The 14,953-nt window shown below is 37.4% G+C and overlaps 1 protein-coding gene across 1 annotated transcript in view; it reads left to right on the forward strand.

Moving 5' to 3' along the window:
- TMEM86B (transmembrane protein 86B) overlaps window positions 1-14,597 on the forward strand; it is a 183,695-nt gene extending 169,098 nt beyond the window's left edge. The window contains exon 3 of the mRNA XM_044059215.1: window positions 14,013-14,597. Within this exon, the coding sequence (XP_043915150.1) occupies window positions 14,013-14,452 (440 nt within the window). The 3' untranslated portion in view covers window positions 14,453-14,597. The remainder of the gene's footprint in view (window positions 1-14,012) is intronic.
- The last annotated feature ends 356 nt before the right edge of the window (window positions 14,598-14,953 follow it).

Below are 14,953 nucleotides of genomic sequence, written 5' to 3' on the forward strand. Positions count from 1 at the left end.
GAACATTACTTTTCTTTGTTGTTTTTTTCTAGAGGTGACAAAAAGGGCCAAAGTGTTGTGGTTTAAGTATGACTGATCTGCTTTAGTTTTTAGGATATCCATCCATAATCTCATTATCCATTTTTACGCATGGGATCGGGGTGTCACTTCAAAATTATCTAGAGCTAATGTTCACACGACTAGGTGGCTAGCCTTGCCACTTTTATACTTCCATATCACACATACATACCCACACATACACCTGTGGTCAATTTAGAGTGCCCAGTCCACCCAATCCACCTTCTGTATGTCTGTGGAATGGATAGAAAAATGGAACACCTGGAGAAAATCCACATGAACACCATATTTTTACTGACTGTGATACAGTTAAGGGCATTTGTCAGAACCTCACTAGAAATCATCTGTGATAAAGCAGCAACAAGTTACTTTTTGCCTCCTTATGCCAGCAAAAGGTACATTGATTATATTCCTTGAAATGGAGGCTGGTGTAAAATTGTAAAATAGGCCCTCCTAATCTCTTAACATCATAGGATCAAAGGAGATTACTAGGCTATTGACCCAGAGGTCATTTTAAGGCTAGCTGTTTCATCCCATTGTAATACCATAGAAATGCTAGTCAGTACTCAAGACTGCATTTAGTAATGACTGCCCATGTCCAGGAGGGTTGTGGACTCTATAATCATTAAGAATTTACGGTGCCCCATCCACTCTTCCGGGTTCCTCTTGAACAGTGTCATAGAGTTGCTCTGTTTCACATGACTTGGTAACCTGTTCCAAAGATGTGGCAGTTGCTGGGAGATAAATGTGTTCCTCCAGCATGTCCTATTTAAGTGGCATGTCCTATTTAGGTTGCAGGCCATATTTATATCCCTGGAATGGGTAGCCCTAGACCTGTTTGATTTATAGATATGCTGTAAGTTCATTAGGTTTGGATCTTGGATTGCTCTGTAGGCCCAGGCATAAGTCTCCCCCAAGAAGTCTATATGATACGGAGTATAGTGACAGGGATTTTATTTGGTCTGTGTAAGGCACATGCTGGAGCCCCTTGATCTTCTTTGTTAGAAACCTCTGAGGTCTCTCAAATTGCTGCAGGTGCTTATTACTGTACATGCCAAATGAGGTGTTATACTCAATTATGGGTTGGATAGCAGCATAAAAGATCTTCAGAATGTGATTGTCTGAGGCTAGACCAAGAATACCTGAACCAGCGTAAAGAAAGGCAGACTAAATAAATAAAGCAGAGAATTGCCCTTATCATTTAATCTTTACTGTTTAGGTTATAAAAAGGAAAGCTGCAGCTTTGGTACCATTAACAGCAGGGTTACACACTAATTTGGATGCTCAAGGTTGGAGGCTTAATATTTTACTCAGCTCCTGTTCAGAGGCCAAAAAATCCTTTCTGGAAGAAGGAAAAGGGCCTATATTGCTGCCTGAACTGATTCCACAGTGACCCTTCTTTCTTCTTTATTTAGCTCCAAAAATATATGGAAGTTATCCTAAGCATTAAAAAAGTAGAGGGGATGGAATATCTAAAGTGCATGATATTATATGAACCATTGGGAACTGTAAGCTCAATCCTGGTTAATTTTCATTTTGTTAAAAAAGAAAGAAAGGATAAGAAAGGTCTGCTTTGAGGTCCTAACTAGTGACATATGAAAATATGATAGGCTTTGCAATATAGTTTATAGGAAGGCAGGCAACTTCATTGTGGTCTGTTTGACTGTTATCAATGTTGCAAATGAGAGCTAATCAAAACACTTCAGTAGGGGAGTTGGAGATGGAAGTATCTGGCAGTTAGTGCAAAGAATTAGGGATCCTAAATGTTAATGAGCTGCTTCCTGTAGCCAAAAGTAGTGAGTTTGATTCCTTCCACCTCCATTTTCCTGTTGTATGACTCTGAACAAGTTAATTAACCAAACAGTGCTCCCAAGTCATCCCTGAAAAGGGACACGTGTGTGTACTGGGCCTATCTGGTTATCAAATGTATAAAATAAAAAAAGTGTTCTCTATGATGACCTCTCCCTTCCCACATCCTCATGGCACGGGGAAACTTTAATCAAGCCCCCCCCCCCCATTGTTGCTGTACTTCAGAAAAAAAAAAAAAAAAAAAAAAAATATATATATATATATATATATATATATATATATATATATAAACCTCAGACAAATGTGAATTCATTCAGTCATCAGAGACACTGCATTAGAGAAACCTTGCAAAAATGATATAAAAATCATTAACATCTTTACTCAAAGATTTAGCCCTGAGTAAGAATTATTTATATACACATCCTGAATGGACACCAACCTGGTTAACAACTGAAAAATTATACTCCTGCAAGCCATCATAAAAACTATAAACCAATAACCTGACTTCTGACAATATACAAATTATATACTGGAATTGATACAGATGGAATTTATAGTCAATCTGGAAACGAATTATGGCAATAGAATAAAAGGGTAACAAAAGAAAATCATATGGAACAAAGGTTCATTTGTTGCTAAGAAGTATTGTAATAGAGAATTGTAAAAAGGAAAAACCTCTAAGGATGGCATGGATAGATAGGCGACAAAAAAGGATTTGAGAGCATTCCAAGTTCATGGATAAAAGAATGCTTACAGATGTATAAAATACACCCCATATTTTTAAACACCTTCATTAAATTATTGCTCTGTCTCACCATCACACCTCCATTTGCTATCTACCTGAAGAAAAATTCTTTGAAGTCTGCTTGGGGTATAAAAATACCTATGCAAACACTTCCAAGCAAAGATTCTAAACCTTCTGGACTTGGTTGCATATTTGAGAGCCATGCATATGTCTTCTCATTGCTTTCTTGTAAATTGTTTTTCCAGTCTCTCTTCCCAATCTTTTCTAACATCGTCTGATTGATTTCTATAGTTATCATAGAATATTTTATATGCCCTTCTAATCATCCCTCTTTTAACAGTTGCTTCTGTTCTAGACTCAATTAAAGATGCTACCAAAGTAGGTCTTTCACTTAAAATTCCCCATCCCTTTTTCTTTCCTGTACTCTGAGATCAACCCCTGGTAGGAAAGATAGTCTCTAGCCTACAATCCATATATCTTCTTGGCCTCATTCCACTCTCTACTTTTACTGCTCGAGTCTGCAAATAAATCCACATTTTCTAGATTGCCAAACCAATTATATCCTTGTATTTCTGAGTCCTTTATGTTCTTTGCTAATGGCTATAAATAAAAAGCAGATAACAAAGGAGAAGACACCTCTGCCTGGTTCCTCTGTTAAAACACAACTTACCCGAGACAAACCTTTCTACTGTAATTCTTACCTCCAACCCTTCATATATCCTTCTAATTAGCCTTATTATTATATAAGGGAATGCAGATACTTTTAATGCCTTACTCATAATATCCCAGCTTAGTCTGTAAATGTCTTCTCTGCATCAAGACCCAACAGCAATAGAGTTGATTTCTTATATTCTGCTTCCCTCTGGCTCATCATTGTTCTATTAATGTTGTCAAATGTTTGTCTCCCCTCCACAAAACCACACTGATCCACATCTATCAATATTGGCTTCACCATGACATTTTTTTACATGTTATAGACATAAACACTTTATAATCATGGTTTATAATCAAAATGAACCTATATGAAGTTGCATCTGATGGGTCTTTACCTCTTTAGGTATTATAACCATCACAGCTTTCTTCCTGGATGTTGGTACTTCCCTTCCTTTTAAAATACTGTTAAACAAAATATTCCAGATCATTATCACTTTTTTCCCTCCTAATTTCCAAAGTTCCACAGGAATACCATCTGTTCCTAGAGACTTTCCTGATGATTAATTATATATCGCTGCTTTAATCTCATCACCTCCTATATTTTAACTGTTAGTTGGTGAGCTTTATCAAACTCAAACCTTGACCTAATTATGTCTTCCATAAATATTTCCATTCGTACTCTTTTTTGGTTTCCACATTTCTCTGCTTTCTATAAATTTTCATAAAATTTCCAGAGTATCTGTAAAACCTTTACAGGTTCTCTGGTTATTTTTCTTGTTATAGGCTTCCCAAGTTTGGCAATAACCCTTTCAACATTCTTGGTCATTGTGCTAAAGGTTTTTGTGCTCTGGAGTTGCTATAAAACAACACTTGCTTAACTGCAATCTTTCTAAACTCATGCATATTATCCAGACACTCCCTTATTTTCTTTTTAGTACTTTGCATTTGCTGCTCCTCTTCTTCTGCGAGATTCCACCTATTCCACAATACTTTAACTTTTGTCAGCCCCTCTAAGTAATTTCTATTACTTCTTAACCATGTCTCTTTTTGTTTTATTTTGATCTAATTTTTAAACTCCATTTTTATTTTATCCCAGTCACTAGCTATAACTTTATCATGAAAGTGCTTACCGTCTTAATAAACTTTGTTTAGTTTAGCTGAGATAGCCTGGATTTTTTTTGTTAGCATCTTTTGGAATCAGGCCCTGGTCTTTTGTTTTGAGGTGAGTAGATTCCTACATCTTCACACGAGGTTATGAAGGACAAGTTCTCAGTCCTAGTGGGTGGTAAACTCATCTTTTTTATACTGCCTGTGATGGCTGCCAGCCCAGCTAGCTGGAATTTTGTAAATAATTCTGTCATTTCTGAATAGTAATATGGTTTGTATGCTTGTCTTACAAATGTAAGAAAACTATGTTATGTTATATGTTATGTGCTGAGGTTCAAGAATGTAACCACAGTGTACCCTACTGGAAAAGAACAGTGTTAACTTTTAAGCTCTAAGAAAATAAGTGAATTGTTTACAGTTGTGTTTATCTCAGCTAGGAGACAGAATGTCTGCAGCTAGAAATTCTTTCTATTGTATGGAAACATAAATAATTACAGGTTTCAAAGGTAAAAGTGTGTAACTGTTTTGAAACTTCCAGTTCCAGGCAAACTTCTAAAAGATAAGTATTTCTGACACAGAGGTGCTACATTTTAATTTTCTGTTAGCCTGGGAACTGAAGGCAGAGGTGTAGTGATGTCATCCAGCTAACCCAGCAGTACTGTGTATTATTAATTTAAGAACTATCTCAGAGAGTGAGACTGTGCATTTTGTATTTGTCTTTGTACCTAGAAACATCCTCTCATCAGCACTTCTCATCTGTATTTGCCTGGCTCTGTAAGTAAGTCATTTAGGGCATAGTATCTCTTAGATATATATAGGAATACAGTAAAGATAAGTTTAGATGTTTTCTGTATTTATTTGAGACTGTCCAACAATGTTGTTTTAAAGTACTTCCTGTGATTCTGAACTCTGTTGTCACTGTGTTGAGTTATTGAGTATTGTCTTGTGATTTTATTATTTATTATTAAATATATTTAAACATTTTAATTGTAGCTGGTTTGTTTAGAGATATTTAAGCTCTTAGAGTACTTACATATGTATTTGGTGACACTGTACAGGCCACTCTTAAATAGCCTTGCTGTTGGTCACACTTACCATTTGGATAATAGTAACATTACACAGTAGAATTTGTCACCCTTTGTAAGGGTGTTATATATTAGCTGAGAATAGTGGTTGGTGGCAGCTGGTACTACTTTATAGTCTGGGCAGAAGGGGCATAGCTAGTAAACCTGTGCCAGGCTTCCCCAGGAGTGTCTGTGTGTTAGTATATAAATCAAATCTCAAAGCGTGTGTCAGCTACTTGGGCAGGGACATGAAGCACTGGTTGGACAGAGAGGGTGCTGGAGGTTTTGGCTTGACCACTTGGCTGAGATCTTAACCCTATAGCTGTGCCAGTGGGGAGTCTTATTGGGGATCTGGAGAGAGAGGGAGAAACCAGCCCCAGACTGACTGTGATCTCTGTGTACTCTTAAGGGAAATTGTACTTTACTGTGTGTGTACTTGCCATCCTCCCAATGTGCACGTCCCTCACTGGTGTTAGTGGTGACGATTGAGGCTCCTTGATTACTGGACCCAATGCAGGGGCATCACACTGCCTATTAATTATAACCCAGTACAGTTTCTACCTAACATCTGAGAGTGTGAAATAGTAATTGCTTTAGTAGCATCTGTTTTTGTTTTATTTTATGGAAGCATAATCAAATAACATTCTTTATTACCATTGTGTTCATTCCTTATTCGAGCTCTGAGTATGTGTAATAAGCTTCATAAGCAAGAGTGATTTTTAACAGACAAGCAGGACTCTGTTATTGCATCTAGGCTCTCAGTACCAAAATTAAGCTTATCACGTTTAGCAGTGCAGGTGTACATGACTCCTGTTTATTTAAGAATATATGTCACCCACTTATCAGCTTTAACAAGCATGAATTTGTCTTTACTTCTGGAGTCACAAAAGCTGTATTTACAGTGCCATTAGATCCAATGCATTTTACTTAGTTGTAGATGAAATTATAAATACTGCTATTTATTAAGCAGATGGAGCAACCCATTCAATTTGTAAGGATCAGTTGCCAGTAAATTTGATGATCAGCTTCTTGTTGAACAAAGTAAAGTCACTCAAATGATTGGAATGAAACAATGACACGATCCAATGACTTACAATCTTAAAAAAAAACTCGCTGTCTCCATTGATGTAGAGGGATAAAGCCCAGAACATAAACAGATAACTCAAATTCTGTTAATAGCTCAGGCATCTGCTGGAGCTGGCATGAAGGGAAGGGAGGGGTGACACAGCTTAGGCAGCTCACCTCTCTTTGGAGGAAGTGTGTGAGGGTACATATTTGGGGTGCATTTTCCCATGGTTGAATCCCTGCTGGAAATTGGAGACCCCACAGGAGGAGTATCTTCAAGGCGAGCAGGCCTATCTGAAGGGTTATGTAAACTTGCAATTATGAGTGACATGCCCTCACTAATGCCAACTGCATACCACACCCCAGAGCAGTTTACTGGACATTCACGAGCAGTTTACTGAACATTCACTTTGGGGTTAGGGCTTAAAAGTAAAAAAAAAAAAAAAAGAAAAAAAGGCCATGAAGATGGATGACAGTACTGACTGCTCTCTGCTGGTCAGGTATCACCCACAATAGAAATAGATGAGCTGTAGGACTCACACTTCCCAGCAGACTAGATGGTCTTATTGAGTGAGTAAAGGGTGAACGTTTTATAATTAGTGAGGACAGCTGCAAAAACAATGCAATACGTGAACAAATAGATTAATAAAACAAAACTGTTAATTTATAATGGAAGGGATTGTGGGGAACATTGTCCCCCATCTTTTTTAATTATATATTATTAATTTCTGGAGCATTTCTCCCCGGGCCTCTGCTGAAAACAGGCTCTGTGGAACCTAGTCGGACTTTCCCGGTCAACAAATGATAAATAAAAAATAAAATAAAAAAATTTCGAGTGATAAAATTGTTTGGAGAAGTGCAGAATGGTGAAACAGATTCACTGACTTGTACTTCCAGTCTGTCAGAACAAAGTGATAAGTAAAATGCTTTTGGCAGCTACAACATCAGAGCCAGACTGATCAGCAAAGCTCTATTGCCCATATTAGTGCAGTAAAGCACCTTCTGGATTTGAGCCTTATTGTTTTTCTGAATGCTAGAACCTTTGGATGCAGCTCAGTAAAAATGAATAACTCACACGTTAGTTATATTAATATAAACTAAATCTCCATCCATATGTCAGACCTTTTCTCATTGTGGTGTACAAAGAAAACATGGTATAACAAAGGCAGATACTGTCAGCACAGCTATCTGGAATTTTGTAAATAATTATATGTCATTTGTGAATATCAACACAAGATTTATATAAGATGCTTGTGTTACAAATGTGTTAGAACTGTATGTCATGTGTATATCAAACTGCTAATACAGAAGTGTGTTTTTTGCAAAGTGCTGTTTGAAATGTAGAACAAAAAAACAGGGAGGTACTTGCCAAACTTCAACCAATGAACAGACAGAGCAATTCCCATGGAAACAGTAGGAAAAAAGTGCCGCAGTAACCTCCAAAATACACAGTGGAATGTTACTGCCTTACTGAAAACTCCTTATATTCTCAAAACTGCTTAATATAGCACTAATCTTAGCCATTCCAATGAGAGGTTTAGTACATACTCGATTGCTAATGTCATCTGTAGTTACTAATCAAAGTTATTGCACATATAACTAAAATTAACTGCACTCAAAAAATGAGTGACGTGCCCTCACTAATGCCAATTGCATACCACACCCCAGAACAGTTTACTTGGCATTCACTTTGGGGTTAGGGCTTAAAAGTTAAAAAAAAAAAAAGAAAAAAAGGCCATGAAGATGGATGACAGTACTGACTGCTCTCTGCTGGTCAGGTATCACCCACAAGAGAAACAAATAAGCTGTAGGGCTCACACATCCCAGCAGACTATGGTCTTATTGAGTGAGTAAAGGGTGAAAGTTTTATAATTAGTGAGGACAGCTTCAAAAACAAAGCAATATGTGAACAAGTAGATTAATAAAACAAAACTGTTAATTTATAATGGAAGGGATTGCACATATGTTTAATTTATGACTGACTGCAGTTAACTTGTCTTACTTGTTCCTTCCTCTGTAACTACTGCTGTAATATGTTGTAAATTACCTCTACTGTACCACCAATCCCTTATGATTATGTATTTTTGTAGTATGGATGTTTTTATTATTGTCACTTGTGGAGCTTTTCTCCCTGGGCCTCCGCTGAAAAAGGACATGCGTCCAGATGGACTTTCCCTGTAAACAAATGTAAAATAAAAATAAAATAAATAAACCTCTTTGGTTTTGCTCAAACCATCAACTCTCCTACTACACTCAGCAATCCATACTAGACTATGTTTTAGTATCCTAGCCTACTAATCTTACCACTACTGGCAGACTCCCTGATACCCTAAGTGATCACCTACCTGCCTATGCCCTCAGAACTTCCACTCAACTAAGAGACACTGTCTGAAATGCACCAGCAACCTAACAAGCTTTTCTCAGTAAAGGTTTAATGAAACACTTAAACATATTAGTCAAACCTGAAGTGTCTCCATCTAGATGAGGCAGTACAACATTTTAACACTACTTTTCTAAACATACTTAATGCCTATGCCTTGCTGAGCACAAACAGAATTAGAAATAATCCTGCTCCTTGATTAACCAAATTATGTAAAAACCTTATGAAAGAAAGAGACAGAGCTTGGAGCTACTGACAAAAATATATATATGTAAATCTACAATTATTCAGAAAACTCTGCAATCAAGTAAAAAAAAAAACAAGTCAACAAACACAGGAACCAAAAAAGACCTCTGCACATGCCCTGATGCCTAACCTCATAAAATAGCTATTGACTTCAACAGTCATTTTATACAATCTATAGTTACGTTAATCTTGGCTGGAGCACCTCTGTGTGGAGTCTGCATATCCTCCCCGTGGTTGAGTGACATTTAAAGACATCCAGGTAGGTGTGCGCGTGAATGTGTGTGCCTTCTTTGAAGTTTGGGCATCGGGCTGGCAACTCGACACTGTAAAAAATCCACTGCCAATCATCAGCGGACTGGAGTTCCGCTGTGGTGACCCCTAACGGGGAAAAGCCGAAAAACATTATTTTTTTATAGTTACATTAATCTCAATTCCCCCCAACACTAGCTTGTTGTCTTCTTCCATAGCTACCCATCAATCCTGCCTCCTCTTCATCCACTGACCTATACCCAGATAACTATAATCCCCCCAATTCCTTCTTCCATAACTCATCCCGATTTTCTCTTCAACCTGGCCCTACAAGTTTTATAAAAACTCTTATGCAAACTTAAACCTTGTTCTATCTCTGCAGATAACCTTCCATCAGAGTACTTTAAATAAGCTGCAGACTTCATTGCATACTCCATCTGTTCTCATTAATAATCCATCTCAGAATCTAATGTTCCAATTATTTGGAAAATGTTTCATATTATTCCCTTCTACAAAAGAGGAAACTCTCTAACTTTCAACCAATAGCCATCGTATCCCCATCTCTAAAACATTAAAACAATGTATCTATTAACAATGTGGGCAATTTGTACTGTAAACTAACCTATCTACCAATATCCAGCATAGTTTCCATCCAGGTCACAGTACTTCCACAGCCCTTTTGTCATTTATGGACACAATAAGTAAGGCTAGAGACACTGGTGTTTTTGTATCTGCATTATTTCTTAACCTATCAAAAGCCTTTGAGAGTGTCACACTCCCTACTCCTCACCGGACTCTCCAGCCTGGGACTACCAACTCACTCTATATAGTGGTTCCACAGCTACCTTACTAATAGGCAACAAGCAGTAAAAGGGCTAGGTTACACATCTCATTTTTTCCACACACCTGCAGGTGTCCCACAAGGATCCGTCCTTGGTCCTTTACTGTTTAATATTTTTACTAATAACCTACTGTACACATTTCCTCCTCCTCCATAGGAACACTCATACAATATGCAAATGATTCCACTGTCATCTGTTCTTCTTCTACACTTCCACAACATTACCCAACAAACTTTCACCTCCATTGAAACCTTGCTTACTAACTCTCAGCTCTTTCTGAACCCCAAAAATCCAAGCACCTTCTCTTTACACCAAAACATCACTCTCCTGATATAAATCACTTTAAAATCCTCTCTGCTGATAATACAGAGATTGAAATAGTCACTCATGCTAAACTACTAGGAGTCATAATACATGATCAACTTAAGTCTGAGATCCATATCCATCAAAACTTTAAGAAAACCCAGTAGAAATTAGGTATGCCTTACAAGGACAAACACTTCCTTGATACATCAGCAGTGTTACACTTGCCAAATCTTACCTCCTGACCTCCTTTCTATACAGGGCTGCAATTCTCACTAACTTACAATCCGCCATAAATTCTAAATTAGAAAGTTGCTACAACAAAGTTGCCAAGTTTGCCAGTAACACAGATGCACACATTATTGTAAACTCCTACATTCACTGCAATGGCTTGACCTTCCTAACTGTCTTCATCATGTGCATCTCTTAACCATCCACAACATCATTCATAAACCTTTAGCATGCCCAGCCCTCAGTCATTTAGTGAATTTATATGTCCCCAGTAGACCCTAAGGTCTGAAGATTAAAAAAACAAAAAAAATCCTAGTTGTTTTGAATCCATCCAAATTACTGGGTCAAAGCTTATATTCTTAGTAGCTAAAATCCAGAACTCCCTTCTCCTTATTACTAGAATAACATCTAACCTGTCTTCCTTCAAATCCTCTTTAAAAGAATACCTAAACAAAACCTGGATATGTTCCTCCTCCAGTCCCGACTGCCAGAACTTTCTAAATCTCCCTCCTCCTTTCTTCTCACTCCTACTGTCTCTACCTTTCTTCTCACTGTATACACAACGTATAATTCACCCCATTATCTATCTACCTTCCACCCTTTCTCTAAATACTGCTTCCCTTGTTCTTGAGTATCCTAGCTCCTCTTAATACCTTTCCTTTGTTCTCAGATATACTAGCTCCTCTTAGCACTTCTTCACTTTATCTCACATATCCTGGCCCCTTACATAATTACTCAGCATTCCTCTTTCTTTAATACTCCTACAGTCGATTCTCACTTAAACTCCTCTCTACACTGTACTCACCTCTTCTCTCAGTTATGTTTCTCTGCCTCCTTTCTAATATACTGACCTACCTTTGGCAACAATCTTTCTCCAGTATTACCATTGGTATGCTCTGCTAATATAAAGTATATCCTACTCAACAAGCTACCTAAGTATATAATCCCTTATATAAATGAATCGTAATATAGCAATAACCCACACCTGGGTGTGGGTAATACTGGATTTACCCACTGTTGGCGTGGTTTGGTCCCGAGGGCGAAGTCAACCGTGGGTAAATACAGCATTACCCACACCCAGAAGTGGGTTATGGCTATTATACCATGACATTATTTAAGAAAAGAAACTATTACTTTTCTTAAATAATGGCATAGTATAATGCCTGTTTACTGCCCTTCCGCAGATGTCTGGCATCCAAGGCAGTTCTGATGTATTGCGCGCTGCGCAGTACATCAGAGTTGTGGCAAAAGCAACGGAGAAAGCAAGATCTCCGTTGCTTTTTACTGTTTTAAGCTATGTTAAATGGGTTTAACATAGCGAGACAGTTTAAAATAAGCAACGGAGATGTCCATTGCTTATTTTAAAACTGTCTCGCTATGTTAAACCCATGTAACATAGGGAAACAGAAAAAAAAGCAATGGAGGTCTTGCTTTCTCCGTTGCTTTTTAAAACCTGTCTCGCTATGTTAAATGGGTTTAGCATAGCGAGACAGCTTTAAAATAAGCAACGGAGATCTCCATTGCTTATTTTAAAGCTGTCTCGCTATGTCAAACCCATTTAACATAGTGAGACAGTGTTTTAAAAGTAGAGTTATACTAATGGAAAAAAGTCCGGGTGACCGGACCTTTTTCCATTAGTATAACTCGATTTACAATGTGCATGCTGGCCAATCAGCGTGCACGTTTTGGGGGGTCATGGTATAATATCCATTATTCTATGTTTGATGATAAACTACCTACCCACTGTATAATTTGAGTAATAAGAATGTTTATTTACTTATATGTATGATTGTAACAATAACTGTAACTTATTAAGTCTGGAGCTTTTCTACACAGGCCTCCGCTGAAAATGGGTACTTTTGACACAGCAGACTTTTTCCAGTAAACAAATGTCAAATAAATAAATAAATAAATAAAATGATTTTTATTCAGTCTCTATCCACATATCCATAGCTGCCATAGCAGCGTCCGTTTTAACCCATACTCCTAAATACTTAATTTTATCTTGTCCCATACAACATGGGTATTGCTGAACCAATTCATGTCTGGATACATAGTTTACAGCTATAATATTTGTTTTATCTTCATTCATTTTATAACCCCCCCCCCCAAAAAAAAAAAACAGAACTGACTCAGAATGCTCCACAGTACTGAGATGTCCTTTTCTGGTTCTGTCATGTAGAAAATAATACCATGTGCAAATAAAGTCATCTTTTCTTAAATACCATATCAATTTTATCCTTGAATTTCTGAATCCCTGACATGTTTCTTTCTGATGTTTGTTTGTTTGTGTCTTTCGGCTTTTCCAGGTTAGGGGTCGCCACAGCGGAACTCCGGTCCGCTAATGTTTGGCAGTAGATTTTTACGTGCTGGCTTGCCGGGCCTAACGCACAACCTTCAATGAAGGAACGCCCATTCACGGATGTCGCCAGACAGAAGACGCTCTAACTGAGAATCAAATGGGCAACGTCTAACTGTGAGACGACAACGCTACTGCAGCACCACCACCGCAGTATACAATCTTAGTAATAAACAGAGCAATGTGATATGAAGAACTGGTTGTAAAATAAAAATCAAAATGTCCTCCAATAGACCATTTTACGGTATAAAACAGTGAAATATGTTAACCTCTTACAGTAATGGACAGTAAGGACAATAGTACTATACAGAAGGTTGAATATAATGGCAAACAAGTATTTTCCCTTTTTTTCACCAGCTGCCCTTTAGTTTCTGTAAGAAATGATGATTTATGTAAGCTACCATTTTTCTTTAAGGCTTAATTTGTGAAGAAGGCTACTGTCCACTTATGTTTTCTCACAGATATACAAAAAAATGTAAGTTGACACTTGAATCATGATCTCTGTCTTTTGTTCTTTCATTATAATTCTGTAATGGGTATGTATTGGCACAAGGGTAAGCTCATACTGTAGGCCAGAACATGCACTGCCTAGCATACTGGTATTTACAGATTAATGGTAAGACCAGCACAGTAAACCTTGGATGAAGAGAGATTATTGATAACTGGAAACCTTTACTGCAAATAGACTTTTGTGATTATAAAGCAATAATACACTGTTTGTGTAACTGCAGGGAGAGGAAATTAAATGGTGAATGAACACAAAAACTCCAAAGGCAGCAAAAACAAACAAACAAAAAAAACTTAACTGCATTTCTGAGAGTGGCACTTAATGATGATATATCTACAATCTAAAATATGGATTTTATTCTAATGCTTGTTTTTTTTTTATATTTTTTTGCAGGAATGGTGATGTTTGGAATCGCTCATTTACTGTATATTACTGCGTTTGGCATGCGACCCTTGAAACTGAAAATCTTTCTTGTCTTTGCCCTTCTGGGTGGTACACTTTACTTTATTATGCATCCATATCTACAAGAACCTTTTCTTTACACAGTTGGCATTTATACTGCATTGATATGTATTATGGGCTGGCGAGCCCTTGCTAGGGTGAAACTCTCCTCCTATGGCTGGTCATGGACACGTGCATACAGTGCTATAGGTGCCATCACATTTATGGTTTCGGACTGTACCTTAGCAGTGGATAGGTTCTGCATGCCCTTGCCATATGCACGGGCCATTGTCATGGGAACATATTACACAGCCCAAATGCTAATCGCACTTTCCATTATAGATACTTCCACTGATTATGGTGATGATAATCTCCTCTGGAAGAAAAAATAACTATTCATTTACTCTGAGATGCTGTTAAATTATTGCTATGTCCTAACAGACATGACTGTTTTGGAAATCTATTGTCATAATGTACATACATATCATAAGACAGCCTCATTTTTTATTAACGTGTATTAAGGTAAAAATGTTAAAAAAGAAACATATCATTGCATTAAAGCTAATGCAGACCTAAAACAATCATCACTTTCTCATTGTCAGTCAATTGCCCATTACATTTCTTAGAGTTAGGAACTGCATGACATCAACAGGATAACAATGTCAACTGAACTGTAGTCATACCTGTCAACCTCTTACAGCAAGAAACCTGGACAAAGCTATAAATAATGGGGGGATAAAGCTCCAAAAAATAGGGACACTTTTTAAATATTGCTCTTATGCACTTAGAAAGTTGATAGAATAACAGGTATTGCATTAGCATGAATTTTCTGAAGGGTGTGAACTCTGAAACTCAAATGTCTGTCTTTATTTTCTGACTTCAATCGTCTGTGA

This window comes from Protopterus annectens, chromosome 17.part0 (genome assembly GCF_019279795.1).
Source record: "Protopterus annectens isolate FY-2018-M chromosome 17.part0, PAN1.0, whole genome shotgun sequence".
Lineage (NCBI taxonomy): Eukaryota > Metazoa > Chordata > Ceratodontiformes > Protopteridae > Protopterus > Protopterus annectens.